General features: G+C 51.3%; 1 protein-coding gene across 6 annotated transcripts; it reads right to left on the minus strand.

Moving 5' to 3' along the window:
- Positions 1–1,268: 1,268 nt before the first annotated feature.
- Positions 1,269–22,248, minus strand: INPP5B (inositol polyphosphate-5-phosphatase B). 6 transcript variants are annotated; one of them, XM_079988372.1, is made up of 22 exons: positions 21,702–22,248; positions 21,487–21,588; positions 21,059–21,156; positions 20,595–20,624; positions 19,755–19,871; positions 15,153–15,255; positions 13,792–13,962; positions 13,205–13,306; positions 12,363–12,477; positions 11,532–11,648; positions 10,236–10,423; positions 9,141–9,252; positions 8,522–8,631; positions 6,765–6,900; positions 6,181–6,291; positions 5,376–5,538; positions 4,174–4,409; positions 3,725–3,841; positions 3,295–3,379; positions 2,363–2,490; positions 2,130–2,241; positions 1,269–1,768 (listed from the first exon to the last, which is right to left on the minus strand). In XM_079988372.1, the coding sequence occupies exons 1-22, from the start codon at positions 22,034–22,036 to the stop codon at positions 1,644–1,646; spliced, it is 2,913 nt and encodes a 970-aa protein (XP_079844498.1). In that variant the 5' UTR covers positions 22,037–22,248; the 3' UTR covers positions 1,269–1,643. The 6 variants fall into 6 exon arrangements, with proteins under 6 accessions (XP_079844498.1, XP_079844500.1, XP_079844499.1 ...); XM_079988374.1 differs by having other exon boundaries at positions 21,518–21,588; positions 21,702–21,871; XM_079988373.1 differs by lacking the exon at positions 20,595–20,624.
- Positions 22,249–22,819: the final 571 nt, after the last annotated feature.

Raw genomic sequence — 22,819 nt, forward strand, 5'->3', positions numbered from 1 at the left:
CTTCTGGCACCGAGTCCAGGCTGCATCTGTTTTGCGGGAAGTGGACGGGAAGATGCCGGGGTGGGAGGCAGGACGCGGCGCGCAGCTGGAGTTGAAACGGTTTTTTTGCCCACCCGAAAAGGGCTCGAGCAGCTTGGAAAGCGGGCGAGGGAATGCACTGGAAAAGAGTGGCGTGGATGAATGATTGAGAGGTGCTTTAAAAGCCTGAAGAACGCAGGACGATTCGCTCCTTGGCATATCTATTTTATAGACCTCTATTTCATTTGAAAACAATAATAATGCCAAAGCAGTTTATAAAAGCACCCCAGGATGAGCAGGTACTATTGAAGTCAGGGAGAAGGCTCGATAATTTAGAGGCTTGCTAATTAAAAGGCTCGTTAATGAGCAGGTTGCCTGGAGGGGCCCCAAGTGAGCACAAGAGGGGGGGGGGTCTCCTGCCTGCCTACTCGACTCCCTATCACTCCAGTCTCAGTGTAGGTGGTAACCCAGTCAATCAAGGCTGCTCTTTGCTTGAAAGAACCTGGCAGGTGCCCCATCACCACACCAGGGGAGCAGGGCAGAAACAGGCAACCAAAATAATCAAGCAGTAGGCTTGCAACAATTGAAGACTTAAGAAAGAGGTAATGAAAGGGACACAATAGCTTAGTGTGTAGAAAATGGAGAGAAATGTTTCTCTCACTTCTTACGGGGCTTGCGCACACATCCTCAGAGCCCCACCACACACTTCCTTTCAATTTATGAAGGGTTGTGTGTTCCATTAACCCTCCACTGTGGTTGTTAGAGGGGCACAGGAAACTTTCTAGGCTAGGAGGCCCAGAGGGTAAGACCACTAAGAGGAGGAAGGCAGGACTGAAAAGGAGGAAGTGAGAACTTCCCCTGCAGTTACAGCATCAAACATTGTTGCCAGTCACCTTGTAAGAACACAAAATGTAATCACAGTCCTGGGCCTCCAACCCCATTCAGAGAATCAACAGACTCCCTCCAGTCTTGAACCAGGCTCCCAGCAAGTGCCATGAACTAGACATGAAGCCAGTGTGGCATTTGAATGGCCAGAGATTTAGCTTTAAGCCAGCTTTGTGCACACTCCTGATTTCTATCCAACAGAGGGCTATCGAAACCTACTAGCCATGATGGCTATGCTCATGATGGGCCATTGCCTGATGCAGCAGATTCTATGCTCTTATGTTAAGATCCCAAAGGCGCCCTTCAGGTGTTGCTGCTGCCAAGCCAGACACCTCCTTGGATTAAAAATGAGAGCAAGCAGCATGGACGTTAATAAGTTAAAATGTTTAATTATATTTATGTTACATTTTTTGCTTATAAAAGTAGCTGATTTAGGTTATCAAAGATTAAGCATTAAGGCAATGGCAGATAAAGGAGGACATTGTTTTGTCACAATTCATGACAAAATCTAGTGTGCAGACTGACTGCTGGTTTAATATAAAAACTCACTGTGCTTTATAGTGCTGCTAACACAGTAGCAGCTGCTTCTTCCCACCTGACCTGTGCTCCAGAATTAAAAAGTATGTACATGTCTTTACATTTTTTTAAAAAAAAACCACAATTACTGCAAAATCTAATTTTCTGAATATACAAAACTATTTTTTACACAAGCCCTGCCTATAGTTACTAGTCCTCGGCCTTCACAGTGTGATCTCTTCCCGCAAGAGGAACTGCTGGATGAATTGCTGAGATTTCCGCTTCTCGGCAATGCCTGGCTTGGTGTGACCAGGAGGGGGACGGAGCAGTAGCCCCCCAAATATGCTACCTGCACAGGAAACATGATAAAAAAAATCCATTAGTGTTTGCATACATAAATAGCATCTGAGTTCCATGTAAGGAGCTATCAAGGGGGATGACTGCCCTTCTCAAGGCCCACCGCACCAGCTGATAGTTTTTTGGCACGGTGTCCTGAATAATTAAATGCACAGGAGTTGAGATGCCAACTCACCACCTCCACTTGGCTCAACCTATGTTTTGAAACAAGCTGCTCTAGGGCATAGTTAAATGAGCTGCATTCCTGTCAGGTGTGTGACATGCTAAAACATTTAAATCAAAAAGGTCACGACCCCGTTTATCCCAGTTCACTCATCCTAGGATCATCCACCAAATCAAGGATCACTTCTTACCAAGAATATTCACATCCAAGTGGTTTTTCACAGAGTGCTGCAGTAGTTCCCGCAGAAATGCTATCAGATAACTGAAGACGTTTTTATGACACTTGGGCAGCGTGGAAACCACCTGGGAACAACAAAGAAGGAAGCTGTCGCAGGCATGCAAACACACTTCCCCCACCAAGGGACCAGGCAGCCTCTTGGCGTTACATGTCTCCCATTTTGGCAGCCGGCCTCTACTGGCTCACCTGATTGCTCAGCACATGGCTGTCAGCAGCCTCCAAGCACTTGTCGTACAGCGTGTAGCAGATGACCGGCTCAGGGAGACTCTCCAAGAAGAGCAGCAAAGCTTCCGCCACCGAGTGGTTGCTGCCATCTGGCCAGTGATGTTTAAGGAACAGGCAGTCGCCAAGATGAGGCCAGTGCCAGCTGCAATGCTGAGACACTGGGAAAGCCCACTCATCCATAAGGAGGCCCCAGCGTAGGGGGCCGCACAACCACAGAGGCAGTAAAAAAATGCAAGTTGACAACTAGCTGCAATAAGGTATTCACAGGGGGAGAAATGTTTGCCTCATCTGGCACAGAAACCCAGTTCATAGGTAGCTGGGGTGGGGATCGGGTTGGTTGAACTGCTAAGGGAGGGAGGGGGTAAACATGCAGTCATACCTTGGGTTGAAGTAGCTTCAGGTTGAGCGTTTTCAGGTTACGCTCCACGGCGACCCAGAAGTAACGGAACGCATTACTTCCAGGTTTTGCCGCTCGCGCAGACGCTCAAAATGACGTCACCTGGAAGCGGCGAATCGCAACCCATGCACACGCAGACGCACGTTGCGTTCGCTTCAGGATGCGAACGGGGCTCTGGAACGGATCCCGTTCGCATCCAGAGGTACCACTGTACTTTGCAGAGAGAATCAGCAGACTCCACAAGGGAATGCAGTACAATTGCCTCTTATGCAGGGGTTACGTTCCAGAAACACTAGAAGGCTTTCCCAGCGTGGCAAGAGCATTTAAGCCCTCTGCCTTGCTTGCATTTAGCTTGTAGAATTTCAACCAGCCTGCCTTCAACTGCATATGGTTGAAATCGTGCATAATATGCAGTTGTACTGTGCTGAATTACAAGGGGTGGGAGAGAGAAAGATAATGCCAGTCCCACTTTCAAACACACTTCCTCCAAGGATACTGAGCGTATCCATCATCCCTGTGTCCAGGCAATCACGGATCTGTTCAAACTCGACCCTCAGGCCCGGCTGCTGGAAGAGGTCCTCCTGCAAACGTGAGCAGCCACAGTAAAAGGCAAAGAAGGCAAAAAAAGAGATCAGTTTCACTTTGCTAGATCTGCTGGAAGTGCCTTCCTGTGGAGCTGCACCCATGAATACAATCACACATGCCAAGGGCACAATGAACCCAATGCAGCCAAACTCCAGGGCACAAACAGTGTAGAAGCCCCCTTGTTAGTTAGCAAGCACCATAGATACAGTTCGTTCCCCAGCATTTAATGAGCACTCCTGCCCCTGCTGGGCTTTGCCAAAGCTAAGCTCCTATCCTTCCCTCTTCCCATAACAAGGCCAAGCACACAAAAGGAAGTTCAGGTCCAGCGGCATCCTTCTAACCTGCTGGCAAGCATTGCGGTACAGGTGGTCAACCATCATCCACAACTCCTTAGGAATGTCCAAGGGCTTCTCGGGCCAGGAGGCATCATCATCACTTGACCACAATGGCAGCAGAACCTGGAAGGGAGCAACAGGGTTGGGGAAAGGCCATAATCCCAGTGGTAGAGCACCTGCTCTATATGCAGAAGACTCCAAAGCTCAATTCCCAATGGCATCTCCAGGTAGGACATGGAATGCCCCCCTGCCTGAAGAGCCATAGCCAGTCAGTGTCCTGGATTGGAAGGACTGTGTAGTCTAAGGCAGCATCCTCTGCAAAGCAGCATTGCACATGAAGCAGAGTTGGATGGTCCCCAAAGAGTCACCTAGTCTGCAATCCTTCTCCCAAGCCAACTCCCCCAAAATGTCTTTGGGATGAAGGGCAGCAGACTTGGTTGGCCATAAGAACTCACTAGCTTCCTGATGGCCTCTGGCGACATCTCTTGGATGGGCTCCCTCATGTGGCACAGGGTCTGCAGGGGGCACCCGAAGCAGCTGGGCAGGTAGTTCCCTGACACGGGCAAGAAGTAATCTTTGCCCCGGTCGAGGTGCAGCACCAGGATGTCCTCCAGCTGGTCCTCTCCAGAGTTCAAGCGCGTTGCTGTTGACTTGTTCACAAACAATTCCAACTCGACCGTCACCTCGGCATCTTCAGGGAGAAGGAAGATGGACAGTTTGACAACACCGAGCCTCAAAGCATCTCACAACCACATGTAGTTTGTGGGGTGGGGAGAAAGAGGAGGAAAGATGGATCCCTACAAGGAAGGTCCCTGATGGAAGATGAGCAAGCTTCTGTTGAAAGAAACATTCCAGAGCAAACCCACAAAATGCTCACCCAGCCCCACTGTCAACACACACCAGGATCCACAGAGTCAAAGGCATCAAAGGATAAACTGAGAGCTAGTGTGGTGTAGTGGTTAGAACGCTGGACTAGGACTTGGGAGAGACCAAGGTTTGACTCTCCACTTGGCCACCAATTTCACCCAGCGACCTTGAGCCAATCAGCCCAGCCCACCTCACAGGGTTGTTGCTGTGGGGATTAAATGAGGAAGGGGAGAAAACCATATACAGCACTCTAGAGCTCCTTGGAGAAAAAGGCGGGGTATAAATGCAAATAAATAAATGCAAACTGAGGGGCCTGGAGCTGCTCACTTGACAACATCTCCAAGAAAAGGGGAGAGGTGGCTGCTTTGTGAGTCCAAAGAGCTGCAGGCAGAAGACTGTCTGGATCCCTGGATGAGGCATTGACAGAGTCTGCTCATGGACACCCAGAGCCCTCCCTGCCCTGACAGCTGGTGAAATGCAAAAGGTACTTTGTGTCGCAATAAATCTGTCTTTAATTTTTTGCTGGACTTTTTCTGTTTTTGCTAAAAACATGGCTGTTCTCCAGATCAATGAAGTGATATTTTAATTTGTGAGCAACTGTGGCTATTTGTCTGAAGCTTGAATCAAACTGAGCATATTTGGAGGGCCTTGGATGGATCAGGTGCACACAGCCAGAGGATGCTGAAGCAGGTTGGGCTGGCCAAGAGCAATCTGTGGCTGTCACCCAGAGGGAAGATCAGGCCGGAAGAGTGGTAAAACCCAATGAAATGACAGTGACCTCCCAGCTCACCAGGTAACAGGAAGCCCTTGTTGGGGTTTGCCATCAGCCATGGCTTGCAGTAAGCCTCTTCATCCAGCTTGTTGATGAACTCAAACTGGCAAGGAACGGGCCCATTGTGGATGGTGAAGGATGCCATCTGGAGCTGCATGTACTTCACATCCTTGAAGAGGAACTGTGGGTGGGGAAAGAACCACAAACACAGAGGAGAAGGGTGGGAAGGGAAAGGGGAGTTGTGCATATGTAGCCTGGAGAAGAGACTGAGGGGAGATAGGAAAGCCTTCTTCAAATAACTGAAGAGCTGTCTCCGTGGAAGATGGAGCAAGCTTGTTTTCTCCTGCTCCAGAGGGGAGGACCTGAACCAATGGACTCAAGTGACAAGGAAGGGGATTCCAATTAGAGTTTAGGAAAATCTTTCTGAGGGTAAGAGCCATTCGGCAGTGCAACAGAGTCCTTCAGAAGGTGGTGCACTCTCCTTCATTGGGGGGTTTCCAACAGAGGTCAGACAGACAGCTGTCAGGGATTCTGTAGCTGTGATTCCTGCATGCCAGAGGTTGGACCCTAAATTACCCTTGAGGTCCCTTCAAACTCTACAATTATATGAACCAAGGGCTTGACTCCAAGCTCCACTGAACATCCAGGTCCCAGCGGCAAGCTTGGGAAAGAGGTCTGCTGGGAAGCTCGTTCTGTGGGATGCCACGAGCTTGCAGTACCCCATACGTGGCCTTGAGCCAGCAAGCCCAGTGGGGCTGTATCTCCAGAAGCAAGCCTCTTGATGCTGCCCACTGGCCAGGGCAGCAGCAGCAGCAGATCCTACCTCCCTCTTGGAGAGGGTGACCGACGGGATGCTGGCGTTCTCCATCTTGTCCAAGGAGCGCACTATGTCTTCGAAGGATCTGCGGTAGAGCTCCTTATCCACCACTTTCACCTGAATGGAACATGCAGCAGCAGAAGGGTCACTGGGGGGAGAAGTGGGGAGAGACAGAGGGGAGGAGGTTCCCCCTCCCAGGAGTCCTCAGCATCACCTGCCATATTAACTAAGCACCCAACACACAAGCTCCAGAGGAAGCTGGCTGTCAAACGCATCCCATGGGGCACCATGTGGTAGGTGCCCAGGAAAGACCTACAGAAAGGAGGCCCAAGATTTGATTTGATTTTTTGCAAGGGAGGGGTGAAGGTGGAAGATGCAGCATTTGCTTGTGCAGCACAGTGTCTGGCCAGCTTCAGAGCTAGCCAAGGTTGCTGGGATTCTGGGTTGGACTGGATGACCCTTGGAGTGCCCTTCCAACTCTATGATTCTGTAGAAGAGAAGGAGAGGGTGGCAAAACGGAGGGAGCCAGAGTGATGGGAGCCCTCCCCAGGCTCTCACACCAGCCGGGCTTGAAGGAGGCGGATACCTACCCCAATGTCAAAGATGGCACTGACTGGCTTGTGGTCGCTGCCCCTCAAGGCCATGTGGCTCCGGTAGCTCAGCTGAGAGATATTCTTCCCTCTCCACAGGATCCGGTCACACCAGGCTGGCGTGCGGCATTTCTCACTGCATGGGAGGCAAAGCAAGGAGAAGAACGGTCATTTCGGCTACCAGACTTGGCGCGGAAGCTCTTGTCCATTCTGCTGTTGCTCTGTCAGGAGGAGAGCACACGAAGACTGTGGAAACAGCAGACAGCGTCTGCAATACCCTGAGATATGGGAGACCTCAGTCACTCCATACCCAAAACCAAAGGAGTCCCTGCCAGAAGAAAACTAGCATATCAGACATGCTGGTTCCAGCTTAGCCTTCTCCCCAATAGGCTAGTTTTCTATGGAGTGGTGATCTATTATGTGGAGGAATGTTTTGCTCTGGGTGTACCAGCTGTTTTTAACCCAAGAACAAAGCCTTGCCATCTTCTGAGATGTAGGAGTCACTGGCATCCCACAATTGAAGTCTGCAGGGACGGTTTCTAGAGATGTCCTAGGAATGGTGGTCCACATTGCTCCATTAGCTTCCCCATACTACACATGGATGTTCCTGTTCTATTAATTCAGCTGCTCTGGAGAGTGTGAGTGGACTGGCCCCAGGCTTAAGAGCCACATGGGATGAGCCTGGAAAGAGAACAGTGCACCCGGTGGAAACCTCCCAAAAGGGAATTATGTAACTGCCAAATAAAATTACAAGGCTGCTGTAAACTGTATCAGGAGAGGTTAGCTTCCTAAGTCCAGGGACATTGTTGTTGTTGTTGTTTAATTTATTACCCACCCTTCACTCCAAAATCTCAGTGCGGACTGCAACAATTTAAAATACAACATTAAAAACTTTAAAAAAAACCTTAGTTTAAAAATACAACCACAAAAAATAACATCTCATAAAAATAACAGTAACATGTAATAAAAGGTAACCGAAAGTTCATAGTTGCTTATTTTTAGATCTGCAGTCTTTCTGCACTAGAAATCTCCAAGGCCTCTTTCTAAACAGAGATGACTTTTCCCACGTCGTGGGATGCATCCAGTAAAATACACCCTTTCATGCCATTTTGAAGTCCACCTACAGTGGTAGCTCGGGTTAAGAACTTAATTCGTTCTGGAGGTCTGTTCTTAACCTGAAACTGTTCTTAACCTGAAGCACCACTTTAGCTAATGGGGCCTCCCGCTGCCACAGCACCGCCACCGGCGCAATTTCTGTTCTCTTCCTAAAGCAAAGTTCTTAACCCAAGGTATTTTTTCTGGGTTAGCGGAGTCTGTAACATGAAGTGTCTGTAACCCAAGGTACCACTGTACTAACCAAAAGTGGCAGCTTTCAAAATGGTGGGAAGGGCTGCCACATCCCCTTCCTGGCATTAAGCCAAGAGGAACATTTTGCTTTGTGTTTCCCTCAGTTTGTAAGCCCTCTGAGGTGGGGCCATCACCAGCTTGCATATTTCAGGGGGTGTTTCTCCAAAGCAGCATTCTAAGAGCTACTAACTGGATGTTAAAAAACAAAAAAACCAAACAGAAGCTCACAGGTTAAAATGGCTTTGCACGCGTGTGGTTTTTTTGGTCTAGTCTTGTGCAGATGCTACAGAGAAGCATCTACACAAGAGAAGCCTCTGGCTGTTCTGGACCATCACCACTTCCCTGTTAGAGATGGTGACATGCAAAGAACAGAGCACCCAAAATGGCTGTGGCGCTCCTGACAAGCCTACCTGGTGTCCCAATCATCAGACCCAGTGTTGTATTTGTACGTTGGCTGGAAGGAAATCTCTCCCTCCAGGAAGCCTTCAAAGACTGCCTTGGCCTCCATCTGCTTTTTCAGCTGAGAAGGAAAGAGCGGAGAGGTGAAACTGAGCAGCAAAGCATCTTTCGAACCCAAGCCTCCCTCGGGAATTTCCACGCCTCCCTTCCTGCTTTCTTGCAGCAAATCCTGCCTCCTGATGCAGGCCAACCATATCCATTAGAACTCCTGACTTAGTAGAGCAAAATAGTTGATTGGTTATGCTACATGTCTTAAGGCTCCTTTGGAACTCACTGGGACTGTTTTCAGTCTTGATGGAATAACAGTCCAGTTGTGTTTTGTTAAATTTGCTTACAGATTTCTCAAAAATTGAATGAAAACATTTATTCAAAGGAGAAGTAATGGGACTCTTGTAGTTGAAAGATTCCCCAGCCATTCCTAGCCACTTTCTGGAACTAGCTGCAGCAACAGAGCAGCATTCCCCCAACACCTGCCCATGAATGCTGCAAGAGCTCTGCACTCTCTCTTTGGAAGGTTGACCCTTGTTGGAAGGCAGATCTCGCCTGCCTACCGAAAGCTCGCTCACATACTTGGTCATGCTGATAAAGGGTGGCGAAATCGTGGGCCTCCACCAGCTTCTTCACCTGCTCCACATCCTGCTCCTCCAGCCTGTAGTTCAAGTCTCCCAGCCACAAGACCACACTGCAAGGGAGGCGCTGGTGTAAGGAAATGGCTCCAGCACCCTTGAGGCTCTTCACAGCTCCTATTCCCAGCCACGTAACCCCAAGATGCACAGTGTCAACCCAGCAAATGAAGAGATGTTCCCAGCTCCTTGCCCACCCACAACCTTCCTAGTTCCTCCTACTAACTTGGAAGCAAATCAGTGACCACCAGAAGGTCTGGGAAACAGATGATCCTTCACACAAGTCCTAGACTTGAAGCCACCTCACATAGCTAGAAGGTGGAAGACAGGCAGCAGACTACAGTCCTGGCAAAGAGAGCTGCTTTGTAGCCCTCCAGTTGGATTCCAAATCCCACTAGTACAGCCAAGGTCAGGGATGATGGGAACTGTAGTCCAGAGGACTCCCATCACTGGCAAACTGTCTTGGCTGATGAAATAAGCAGAACAACCAAACTACACAGCAGATACATGCAACTGTCTCCTGGGGGAGGCTTTTTCCAAAAGCAAATGAGAAGCAACTATAGAAGTCTATGAGCACAAGGAGGGAGAGCTGCTGTTGCTGAATCCCTTTCCTTCCAGCTGTTTCTCCATCCAAAGTGCCCTCCTTCATGGGAGAAAGACACCATGCAAAATGAGGTGGGGTTGTACTTTGAAAAGGAAAATAGCAGGAAGGAATGGGGTTAAGCAGCCACTCCCCAAACTGCTTTTCATTTTTAAAAAAGAAAGAAACGGTAGGAAATAGAATCAAATTTACGTGAAGCCAAACAAATATTAAAAATTAGGGAAATGGGGTGAGTTGGGGGTGAAGAGAAGAGACAAGGCCCTGAGGAAACATACCATAAGACAACAACAAAATACACAGTTCAGATTGGTGGGGTACAAATAATAAAATTATTATTATTATTCTCAAACCCATAAAGCCAAGTCTCCATATTTGCTCCACAACTTCACAGAAGAGGCTGGATTCTTTCCCACTTGCTTCCCTCCCCCTGCCCCCACTTACTCATGCTTGCCAATGGTGAGGGGTGGGAGGCCTGGCTCTGGCGGGCAGAACTGCATGCGTCCACAGATATCACGGAAGTCCTGGTTCCGGCGCTCGTACTCCTCGGTGTGGGCTGCCAGGTGGGCATTCACGAAGCAGATGGTGGTGTTGTGGAACCGGAAGCGGATGGCCACTCCCCCCTTGTTGCCCTTCATTCGCAGCAGAAGAGAAGCCGGGAGAGAGAGTGAAGGTGGCGACTCTATTCCCTGCCTTCTATGGAAGGAGCAGGCAGAACAGACTCCAAAGCAACCAGCCAAGACCTCTCTGAAGCAAGCAGGAAGGTGCAAAGAGAGGGCCTACAAAGCAGGGGGTGGCTAACCTTTTGGGGGCCAAGGGGCTAAAGCGAAACTATGTAATAGTGGGCATGGCCAAGTTTTAATTAAAGGAGAAATTTTGGTGACTCACAAAAACTTTTGGGCATCACAGAATCATTGCAGAGGACCCACAGGAGCAGATAGTGCAGAGTGAGAGTGGTTATAGTGTCAGACTAGTATCAGGGAGAAACCAGGGTTTGAATCCCCGCTCAGCCACAAATTCTATTGGATGACTTTGGGCCAGTCACTGCCTCTCAGCCTAACCTACCTCACAGGGCTGTAAAAGAGAAGTGTACACACCACACTGAACTCTTTGCAGAAAAATGGTACAGTGGTACCTCAGGTTACAGACGCTTCAGGTTACAGACTCTGCTAACCCAGAAATAGTACCTCAGGTTAAGAACTTTGCTTCAGGATGAGAACAGAAATCGTGCTCCAGTGGTGTGGTGGCAGCAGGAGGACACATTAGCTAAAGTGGTGCTTCAGGTTAAGAACAGTTTCAGGTTAAGAACGGACCTCCAGAACGAATTAAGTTCTTAACCCGAGGTACCACTGTATAGTAAATGCAATAATAGTAACAACTTTTTAAAAAACGTTTTTTTAAAAAGTTTGGCAAAATGTGGGGGTGGGGTTGAGTTGGAACCTCTCAAAACCTTTTGAGGGTCCAGATGCAGCCCATGTTCTGCAGGGGAGCCTGGTACCCAGGCCAAACAAAGCCCAGAGGCCCCCTCATGTCCATCTCCTGCAAGAGTAGATGAGATGCTGGTGACGGCAGTAAAACCTGAATATTAACAGGCAGCCCACAGCAGCCTCATCACACCCCAGAAAGGATGAGGGGGCACCACCCTGCAAGGCTCTCAGAGAGAGAGGTCTGGGTGGCCCCAGAATGGCAACAGCAGACTCTCCCCTGCCCACCCCCAGTTTGAGGGTGATGAATACTCACCATCCTCCCCATGATGCCCGTGCCAACCGTCTCAGCCTCCACCTCAGAAACATGCACAGCGAGCTCAGTCCTGACGTAGAATAGCATCAGGATCCCAACAAGCCGAATAAGCTTTACCTGCATGTTAACCAGGGAAACAAAGACACAAAGGCTATAGAATAATAGGTCTGTAGAGAAATGACCTCTTGGAGCCATTTAGTTCACACCCCTGCAATGCAGGAATCACAGCTTAGGAATCCCCAGCAGATGGCCATTCAACTTCTGCTTTAAAACCTCCAATAAAGGAGACTCCACCACCTTACTATCAAAGTCCTTCCTAATGTTTAGTCGAAACCTCCTTTGTTGTTATTTGAGTCCACTGGTTCGTGTCCTACCCCCAGAGCAGCAGAAAACAAGTTTTCTCCATCCTCCATGTGACAGCCCTCCAGATATTTGAAGATGGCTCTTATATCACCTCCCAGTCTCCTCTTCTCCAGGTTAAACATCCTCAACTGTTCCTCATCAGGCTTGTTTTCCATGCCCTTTATTGGTTGCCCTCTGCTAACGTTCCAGCTTGCCAATATGCCAGGTGTGACCTCACTGGCTGCTGTCCACATTGCCCTGGAAGGAGAATGGAATTGCCTTCTCCCCCCCCTCCCCCCCCCCGTCCTTGCAGAAGGCCCCTTTTTCACAGGGAAGCAGAGTCCCCTTGTCTCCAACCCCTGCCATTAACCTCTTCTGCAGAACATCCCGCCCCCAAACACACACAGAGAGGGCTGCATGAAGGGGCAGAAGAGCCTCAGGGAGAAAGAGGGGGTCACTGGGCCCTCTCGGCAGCCGAAGCCAGCTCACCTTGGCATACTTGGCCTCCGGGTGAAGGCTCTCGGTCACAGCTTTGAACCATTCCTCTTCTTTTGGCGTGTCGTTGAAGAAAAAGGCCTCTTTGCTCAGGTCAAGCTCCTGGAAGCTGCATTCAAGAGAGCAAACCATGAGCTAGGGGCATACCCTCCCTCCATGGAGAAGAACCCAAGAAGGACCTGCTGGATCAGGTCAATGGCCCATAGAGTCCAGCATCCTCTTTTCACAGCGGCCAACCAGATGCCCTCATGGAAAGTCCTCAAGCAGGAATAGAGCACGAGAACAGCACTTTCTCCTCCTGTGGTTTCCAGCAAATGATATTCAGAAGCACTGCTGCGTCCAACTCTGGAGGCAGAGCATAGCCATTGTAAGCTAATAGCCATCGGTAACCCTCTCCATGAATTTGTCCAATCCTCTTTTAAAGCAGTCTAGGTTGGTGGCCAACACTGCCCCCTGTGGCCGTGAGGCACTGCAGGAGCAAGAGACCTCCTCTTCCTAGTGAAGCGGAAAGATGAAGGGTCAATTAAACCAGATGGCATCCAAGTGTTCAAGTGCTCACACACGTGTATCCAAGTGGGCAATGCTAATCAAGAGGAGGAGGAGGAGGAGGAGGAGGACCAGGGCAGGAGGGGATGGCAGGTGCAAATCCCTCCCACCCAGCTCACCGGGTGACCTGAGAGTGAGTCACTGCCTCTCAGGCTCGCCTACCTCGCATGGCTGATGTACAGACAGAATGAGGAGGGGATGACCCATGCATGTTACTTTCGCTCCTTGGAAGAGATAAGAGGTGGACGAGAAACATAACAATAAATGGATAAGAAGCACCCCACACGTACCCCACACAATAAATGTCTGGGGGCTCAGCATCGTGGCTCAGCCAGGGCTGGAGAGTCTCCTTGGGCGACTGGCCGTTCACGTTGTACGTGCCCACGAAAAACCTGCCAGGAAACACACAAAATCTTGCTCCGGGTCTTGCCAACCACCTCTGCCCCACCAGCACAGGAGGAGGAGGAACCCCATTGCCATTTCTACACCCAGGCCCACCCACCCAAGTGAGAGCCGGCATAGCGCAATGATTAAAGTGTTGTTCTAGTACCTGGGAAACCAGGGTTTGAATCCCCTCTCAGCTATGAAACTGAGACCTTGGGGGCCAGTCACTGCTTCTCAGCAAACCCTACCCCACAAGGTCATTGTGGGGATTAAATGAGGAAGGGGAGAAACATGCACCTATCCCACCTTGAGCTCACCGGAGAAAAAGGTGGAGTATGAATGCAATAAATAAATAAATCTAGTAGGCAAATAGCCAAGGGGCTTGTGCATTTGTGGTGGAAAAGGCTCAGCGTCATTCAAGGAATCCCCCTAGGGGAAGCGTGGAGCTGCCTTTGCCACACACACCTGGCATTGCTCTCAGAATCACCCTTACTTGAAGCCCTGGAGGTATGTGTACTCGTCCTCCTTCTGCAGGAGCTGAGACTTGATGATGGTGTCTCTCAGCCCAAAGGTCTGCATGGACAAGCCCCGCATCTCCTCTGACACCAGCACACTGGAGGACCGGACCATCTCGCTGGTGATGTCATTCTTGGGCTTGTTGGGCCTGGAAATGAGAGGAAAGGGCAGAGGGAAGGAGGAAGATTGGGGAAGGGGGCAGGGGGCAGGGGCTGGTTTATTTCAGGTGTTGTTGCTATTGGCAGAAAGCAAAGAGGAGCCAGGAGCCCCACGCTGGCACAAGGAGGGCCAGAGTGAGGCTGCAACACTAGCCCATATGCCTCCCCCTCACTGCCAAGTCAGTGCCAGAAGGAAAAGCCACTTTGTTCTACACTTACAAGTGTTGCATCCTCAAGACAGGACCACTGCCCCCCTTACAGGTCTGCAAGAGGACAGGTGAGGACTGCCCCATTAGATACAGGGTCTTATCTGGCACTTTGGAGTGGCCCAGCTCCAAATTTGGGAGCCTTGCACAAGCACACGGTAGGGGTTGTCCTTGGCTTCCAAATTGTTATAGTACGTGTCAGGCAGGTTACTCTTTAAAACAGTGGTGCCCTCTGAGGGGCTGTGGGATTCCCTGTATAGGGGGTACTAAGAGGCGGGGGGAGGAGGAGTGCTGCAGGTACAAATGACTATCAGACTTAGAAAAGTTGGTAACACTAGATCCAGTTCATTCATTTTGTTGAATTAAACCAATTAGTTCTACAGTGGTACCTCGGGTTAAGTACTTAATTCGTTCCAGAGGTCCGTTCTGAACCTGAAACTGTTCTTAACCTGAAGCACCACTTTAGCAAATGGGGCCTCCTGCTGCCGCCGTGCCGCTGGAGCACGATTTCTGTTCTCATCCTGAAGCAAAGTTCTTAACCCGAGGTACTATTTCTGGGTTAGCAGAGTCTGCAACTTGAAGCACCTGTAACCTGAAGCGTATGTAACCCGAGGTACCACTGTAATTGGATTATGAATAAATATGCAATTGTTACTGTGTGCTATTATTATGTTATTATCTTCCTTAGTGGGTCATGCAAACCACTATTCTGAATAATGCCTTTTATAGAACCAAGGGGCCAGTGGCCAGATAAGGTTTGGGAACCACTGCTATAAAGAGAGAGGGAAGGGATAGTAAAAGAAATTTCAGGGAGGTTCTGCTCCTGTTAACTTTTGGAAGTCTGCCTGAGAAAAAGACACTCTCTGAACTGCAATCCAAGCCCGGCAATCCTAGAAGCAAAAGGCACAGAGGCACTCTGACCCCATTACGTTACATGTTTCCAAGGCTGGCTGTGGCTGTCATGTTCAACTTACTTGGGGGCGGTGGCAGCAGGACTGGCACCACTTGTGCTGCCCATCTGGTTCATAGCTGGTGGCTGTTTCCCTTTCTGCTTTGGGTGCTCATTCCCAGCAACTCCTAGAAGCAAAAGGAAGCCCATGAAAGCTGTCTGTCTCTGACCAGTGCCTGGGAAATCTCAGCCTGCCCAAGGCTGACTCTCAGAGAAGGAGGAGGCTCCTCCTTATCTCGGCTACACCATTCCTTGGGGTGGGGGGAAGGGCAGGCTGCCAGAATGCTGCGCTCCTCACAGTTGGTCTCAGGGATGGCCAAGCGGAAAAAGATGAACATAGCAAGAGGGAGAACTTGGGAGGAAAGCAAGCAAGCAAGGAAGCTGTCTTTTAGCACAGATCAGAGCCATGGGCCACAATGAGAGCAGAAGCAGCGAGCCCTGTGGGCTAGGGAAGAGGATCCAGCATAGTCAATGGCAGCCTCCCAGATTCAAATTCCTTCTCCTGCCTTCTCCAAGGGATTAATGTTCTGGTCCTACACAAAAGCCACCTTTTCTCTCACCCCTTACTAGTCTGAAAAGCAGGCAGCAGGACAATCACGTGCCCCAGAGAAACGACAATGTCATCTGTGCTTCACGTTACTGGGTTTTTAGACTACTTAATTACAAGTGGTCTTTGACTTCACCTGCAAAAGCACACCCCTCCATCAGCTCCCGAGACAGACAGATGCCAACGGTGTTATTAGCAGATTATCCGAATGCCAATGGTGTTATTAGCAGTTTTTCACATTATGTTTCTTCCAGGCCAGAAGTAGAGTATTAAAATCACGGGGTGCAGGCAAAGCTGCCCATTTTGCAACCCTCTCTGCACCAGATAAGCCTGCCTGAGCAAAGCCAGAAACATCTAAAGTGATTCAGCAGCATGGGGGGGGGGAGGTTGAGTCCACAAATAGCACAAGGACACACCAACCACACACAATCTCTTACATTCCTAGAGACTGAGCTTTTGATGGTGCTGTATTTTTGTTTTTAAGTCATATTTCAAAGCTCAAGGAACCAATGGATCCACATACTGGGGAGGGGGGGCTCTTCCAGGGTACTGAAAAAGAAGTGCAACCAGTCACAATTTAGCTAACCTTAAAACTTCAGAAGTTTGAATATTTGAAACTGAGTTCTGATTAATGCTTTAGGAACCCTGAACATTTTTTAAATGCAGGCTAAGCTCCCTCCTAAATCCCAACATCCCAGTGTCCAAAATGAGGAATACTGTCTGTAAAGTATTTTCTTTCAGATAAGTGTTTGTGAGTAAGCTCCACTTTCAACATCTCTATATTCTTTTGGCTTAAACAGCAACATCCGCTCCTGTTGGTAATCCACTTTCTGCAGGATGACGAAAGGAAGAGGCACTGGGGTGGAGGGAGAGAAACCAGCCGAACTTCTCTGAGGCCAGAAGCAGCCCAACCGCTGCTGCCCTTGCAGACAAGCCCAAGCCAGGCAAGAGCATCGGGTGGGGTGGGGGATTGCACCACCCCCACCCACCAGGAAAGCCTGAAGCCAGCCGTGCCTGGGCCTGGGGAAAAGAGCCTTGAAATTGCAACATTGCAAAGAGCTTCCTGCCTCCACATGGAGCATCGCCAGGCAGCAGGTGGGGGCTGCTCGGGCAGAGAAGGAAAGTGTTGGAGGGGGGGAGACCCCTTAGCCCTGAAGCCCACCGCGCCCAGAGAGCATTTTCCCCGCAGGAAGAATGGGCTCCCAGCCAGGAAACCAGCAGGTGCTGCTGCTGCTGCTGCTGCAGGAGCAACCAGGGACCCGAGGCGGGCAGGCGGCTGTCTGCCGCCAAAGGATTTCCTGCCGCTGGGCCAACGGATCTCTCCCGACTCCTCCCTGCAGAGGAGCCCGGCTCTCTCCATCCCTCCAGGCAGGGCAAAAGCCGCTTTGGGTGTGTGGAAAATGCAGCCAATATACAAGGGTGAAATCCTCCTCCTCCTCCTGAGTAGTTGCCTGCGCGGAAGAAGCGCCAGCCGAGGAAAAGGCGGGCAGCCCGGAGCAGCAGGAAGAGGGCGCGCCTCGCGGCTGCCCCCGCCCAGCCAGCACCTGCAGGGCTGGCCTAGGGCTGCAGCGCGCGTCGGGGAAGGGGCCCAGCATCTTCCTTCCCTTAACCGGGCTCTAGTATGGGCGGGACCTGCTGCCGCCTCTCCAGGCGATGCAAGTGGCGGCGGCCCTGCCTCCCTCACAACGGCCCTGCGAGGTAGGGCACAGTCTGGAGAACCCCCGGCTCCAAGGAGCTTCCCGCCAGTAGGCTAGCCAGCCGGCCGGCCGGCCACCGCAAGCAACGGCGGGCCATCTCTTCCTCCCGAGTCGCGATCAAGCGCCTAGTCCTCAGCGCGCGCCTCTTCCTACCTGCGCGCAGCAGCCAAGAAGCGCACATCGCCCGGTCTGAATCCCAGGAGCGGCTGCCCACCAGGCCACACCCTTCGCTCGGCTCAGCCAATCACAGTGGGGTTCGCCTCCAGAAACGCCCCCGCCCGAGGGTGGAGCGGATCCAGATCAGCCCAGCGGAGCTCAGCAGCGCCCCCACAGGAGGATTGGCAAGATGCGGACTCCCTCGCCTCGCGCTGCCGCGGCTAAAAATGCCTTGATTCAATCGTTGATGGTCATGATCATCACAATGGGCATTGCAAGCGGACCGGCCCCCTCATGCTTTGGGAAGCTCCGTGTGCGCTGACGACCCGCCATACATAATACTGGTCGTGCCAGCAGCTCTACTCCCGCGTCTGTCCCGCTGGCGGAGCATTAAGGGGTGAGGGAAGAAAGGCTAAAAGAGTCCTATCAAGTGCGCTTGAGCTTCACCGCAGTTGGGAGTGACAAGGCTAAGGTTTTTGGGTAAGCAGGGGTGGGGGAGAGAGATTGATGGATGTGGGAGAGGAAAGTGGCAGCCCCTTGGACTTCTGGGCAGGAAAGGGGGCAGTCACTTAAGGCATAAGTTCAAGGTTAAGTTCAATGGGTTATTATTAGGATATAAGGTCCTTATCACCTTGGGACCAGTTTACCTATGAGATTGCCTTACCTCCTGTTCACCCAGTCAACTGCTCCAATCTGCAGAACTGGCACTATTACAGATGCCTCATAATAATACCCGTTCCACATTTGTAAGAATTCAGTATTTTAGTGTGGCAGCACCTACACTCTGGAACTCGCTGCCTATGGATATCAGGCAGGCGCCTTCACCCTACTATTTTCAGCACCTGCTAAAAACATTTCTGTTTAAACTAGTCTACCCAGATATTTATGAACCTGATGTGAGTTTGAATCTGTTTTTGTTTATAGTTATTTTTACTTCTATTAAGTCTTAAATTATTGTTCTTAATGCTTCCTATTTATAATATTATCCTGGGTTGTTGTTGTTTTTTGTAAACCGCTTTTAGGTTGTTTGCAATCAAGCAGTGTGTAAATTTTATGAAATTAATAAATTAGGTAGAAGGAGGACCCCATTAATGGAGGGAGGGGGGTAGAATGACCCACTGTGCTGCACTGGGATATATTTCGGAGGCTCTCTTTCTGGTTAGTCTTTCCACTCAACTACAACAGCACATAGGAAGAGTTTGGATTCTTCCTTCTTGTTGTCTTAAGTGTCTGCTGCTGTCTTATTGCCATCCTGACCTAGAGTGACACAGGAGAGGGGGTTTCGAGTCCAGTGGAGGCCCCATTGCACTAGCAAGTAAGCACCGGATCTGTCCCACCATGACAAATGCATCTTGCTCACTTGCTCTCTCCAGGTCATCCTCTCACAGGCAGAGGATTTAATTGTTTATTTTATATTTTGACTTATACTCCCCATGCAGGACCCATGGCAGCTCACAGCATAAATTAAAACAAATATGGTATAACTAAGCACAATCAATACAGAAATTAAAAACTAACCCTATTACAAACAGCACTGTAACCACTTAAAACCATTTAAAACCACACAACCACACACACACACACACCACCGCTCAGAAACCCTACCACAACAGCCAGTTAGTGGCCAAAGGCCTGTCAAAACAAAAAAGTTTTTGACTGCTGGCTAACGGAAAGCTAGCCTCTTGTGAAAGGGAGTTCCACTATCTGGGAGCAACCACTAAGAAGGCCCTCTCTCATGTCCTCACCAAGCATGCCTGTGAAAGTTGTGAGACTGAGAGAAAGGCTTTCCTAGGAGATCTCAAAGCGCAGGCAGGATAATTTGGGGAGAGTCAGTCCTCCAGATAGCCTGGACACAAGCCATATAGGGTTTTATGGTCACAACCTCCTTGCCAGCAGCAGGGACCAAGATACTTCCAGTTGTTCCTCAGTGGGTTGTTAGACTACTTGCACAACATAGGCTCCTCTAACCTTGCCAAACTCTGTGACCAAGGGAAGCCCAGGGCTTGGAATCCCAGACCATATTTCTTATCATGAAATGCAGCACTGGAACGCATCAGTGGCAATCAAGTACGGTATATGGTGGTTTGAAGCCTTTTAAAGAATTGGTCACTGTGGCAAGCTCCCATACAAGCCTCAGGATTTCAACACTGACCCCCACTCCAGTCCTTTGCAAAATCAAATGTAACCCAAACTTCGAGGCCCTCCCATCAGCAGCAGAGTCTGGTACCTGCTGGGCTGCAGCGCTTCCTGACCTCTGTCAAGAAAGTCTGTGTCTGGGAACCAAAAGGCAGCTGCACTAGCAAGTTGGTGTCACTTGAGATGATCTGGACAGTGACATCAGAGCCTATAGGAGAGAGAGGAGAGCAGCATGAACAACTTTGTGGGAGAAGCATTTCTGGAGAAAAAGCTGCAGGAGCACTCCTATTGCTGCCCCACCATGCAGCAGCATGGACAAACCTGGGCACAGCTAAAGCTACCCAGAAGCCAATGGCTGCATCATTCTCATTCCCCATAAGTGACCATGGAAATATCTGTATTGAAGGGCACCATGCACACTTATAAAATGAACAATATACATATGGATGCAGCAGTGGGGATCAGTGGCAGCAGCTTCAGGCAAAGCTCCACATGTGTGCCTAGTACACAAAAACAAGGCAAGTTTTAATCTTTCAAAAAGCAATATTTCAGCCCACATGGGTTACAGAGATTGGCTTTGAAGTGTGTGGCTGGTGAAGTTTCAGAATTCAGAGAGGGTGGGGCAGGAGGAGGAAGGCAGGAGGCGGGAAGGGAGAGAGAAATTAAATAAACAAAGACTTAGTGGAAGCAGAACGAAGCAAGCAGAGGAGCTCATCTCAGTGGGAACTGGCTGGCTTGGGCCTGCGTTTTGCCCAGTCAGTGAATGCTGTAGCATTTCCCAGGTACAACAGTATGGTTATTTGTGTAGTGTGGAGAACATGCTCACAGCTCTGCTTGCCAGGGAGTGAGTGAAGCAATCCAAGAAGTGAAGGGCAGGCACCATCACACTTCTGGGGAATCATTGTTTACAAGAACCACAGCAGAAGCTTACCTACAATGTGCAGGTCATTCTCCCCGGTGACTGTCAAAGGAGAAATTGTTTTTATTATTTTATTTATTTGTATCCTGCCTTCTTCCTAGCCCAGGACTCAAGGCGGCTTACACAAATTAAAGCAACGCAGATAAAATACAGAAAGCTAAAAACATACAAATGCCACCAAAGGGGTTCCCCTAAGCTCCCCCCATAAGGCCTGGTCAATTCATTATCTGGGGGTGGGGGTGGCCAAGGGACAGAAACACGGGTGACAACGTTCCCCAAAGAGTGCATCCACTACCTGGCTCTTTGGGGGATTATTCGTCCTGGATTCCTCCTACTCAAGTGGGAAAACGGGAATCATTTCATGTGCCCCGAGTCGCGGGGGTGGGGGTGGGGGTGGGGGGAGAGGAGGCAGCTGAGCCTTCCCTGCAGAGGAATGTGGCAAAGTCAATAAGGCAGGAAGGAGAGCTGCTCCTCACCTTCTTCCACGGCAAAGCCTTCCTGCAGGAGCAGGACCTTCTCCAGGCGCACGTCCTCGGCGGTGATGGCCATGCGCCGGTGGCTGTACAGGCAGATCCTGCGGAGACAGAACCGGGAGACCCCGCGCCCTCCCCATCAGAGACCAGGATCGTGGCCCCAGCACCTCGCCCACCACGTCTCAGCTCCCCGGAGATGCTGCTGTCCCTCTCCTCCCACTGCAGCCAACCTCCCCCGGCCCCCTCCTGGGATCCCCAGCGCCCCCTTCCGCTCGCTCCCGGGAACCTGCTCCTCTCCGGGGCCGCGCGAGACTGAGGAGCCGGGAAAGGAGGAGCAGCAGCCGCAGCCGCAGCCGCGCGGAGGGGCGGGGAGGAAGGAAGAGACCCGCCTCCTCCATTCCACGCCCAGCTCCTGCCCTCACCTGTCTCACCTGTCCCACCTGCCGGGCGCGGCGGACTTACATGGCTTTGCCGTGGCTCTCCACCAGGCCCAGCAGCCGGCTCTCCCCACCAGCCAGGAGCCCCTGCACTGCCTGCATCCGGAGGTCAAGGAAGGGGCCGGAAAGTGCCGGAGTGGCGAGCGACCCCCGCCCCACACTGCCCGCCCTCCCACTGGGTCCTTCCCGGGGCGGCCCCCAAAGGATACGACCAGGCAGGTCTCCCCCGCCGAGAGCGATTCCTGGATGGGCACCGACTGATCCATCCTGCGCGGACGGCGGAGCAGGCGGCACTCGCCGCTGCTGCTGCAGGAGGGAGAGGGTCGCCCGGACCCGGCCGGCAGCCCCCGCCGCAACCGGGGAGCGTCAGGAACCGAGCCGAGAAGGAAGCGGCGGCGCTGGAGCCTGCAGGCCTCTTTTTCCTTGAGCACGGCGGGGCGGGGGGAGAAGACGGGTCCCGCCTCCGGCCTGGCCGCGGCTGCCTTGGCGGCTCCGGCCTCCCGGGCGGGCGCAGGAAGGCGAGAGGAGGAGGCCGCCGACGCATGGGCGCTCCCAGGCCCCGACGAGGCGCAGGAAGGGCGGCTCCGGGCTCCTGCCACCGGCCTTCCTCCCCACGGAGCGGCTACTGCCCGGGCTGCAAACCCTTTCCTTGCTCGACAGAATCGCCGAAGCTAGACACCCACCCGCCCCGTCTGCTGCCAGTTGAGCAAGGCAGCGCAGCTTGCCAGGCTGCCTCTTCCATAAAATGATGCTGCCAGCCAGCTCCCCCTGGAAGATACAGCCCCCCCCCCCAGGACGTAGTGTGGCCGCCTGAGAAGGCCCAGGACGGCAGACGACCTCGGAAAAGCAAGGAGGCGCCCAGGGCCAGACCCCTTTGGGTCAACAGCCGCTGATTTTGGCAGTTACCTGTTGCAGTGATTGCAAACCTTGGGTGGGTTTTCTGCCTCTGTGAAGGAGACACGGTGCGGGCCCAGGGCAGAGACATGGACTTTAGATACACACACACACACACACACTGCTCATCTAGTTAAATAGATTTATTTGCAATTTTTAGGCAAGAGAAACATTTCTGATACTAGGAGTGGGGCGGTGGGTGCGGAAAGGCAGGCAGCTCAGCGAGAAAGTGGGTCCCTCATTTAAGGCAGCAGCTAAGATCAGCCATAGCAGCAAGGTCCTTTAGGGGGGATAAGCAAAGCTCCCCCCAGGTCCTCCCTTGGCCCATCACCCCTGCAGAGCCAGAAGGGGGTTCACAGAGCCAGCTAGCAGGAAGCCAGGAGAGAACAGGGTCACTCTAGTTTAAACACCCCCTTTCCTTCACCTCCCTATC

The sequence above is a fragment of the Podarcis cretensis genome, assembly GCF_951804945.1.
Source record: "Podarcis cretensis genome assembly, chromosome: 8".
NCBI classification, from domain to species: Eukaryota; Metazoa; Chordata; class Lepidosauria; order Squamata; family Lacertidae; genus Podarcis; species Podarcis cretensis.

Coding starts and splice junctions, on each gene's coding strand:
- INPP5B (XM_079988372.1), bottom strand. CDS start 22,036: ATGCGTCGGCGGCCTCCTCCTCTCGCCTTCCTGCGCCCGCCCGGGAGG. Junction 6,292..6,764: donor GTGCCATCTTTGACATTGGG/GTAGGTATCCGC, acceptor TGTTCCATTCAG/GTGAAAGTGGTGGATAAGGA. Junction 1,769..2,129: donor CTTGGATGTGAATATTCTTG/GTAAGAAGTGAT, acceptor TTTCCTGTGCAG/GTAGCATATTTGGGGGGCTA.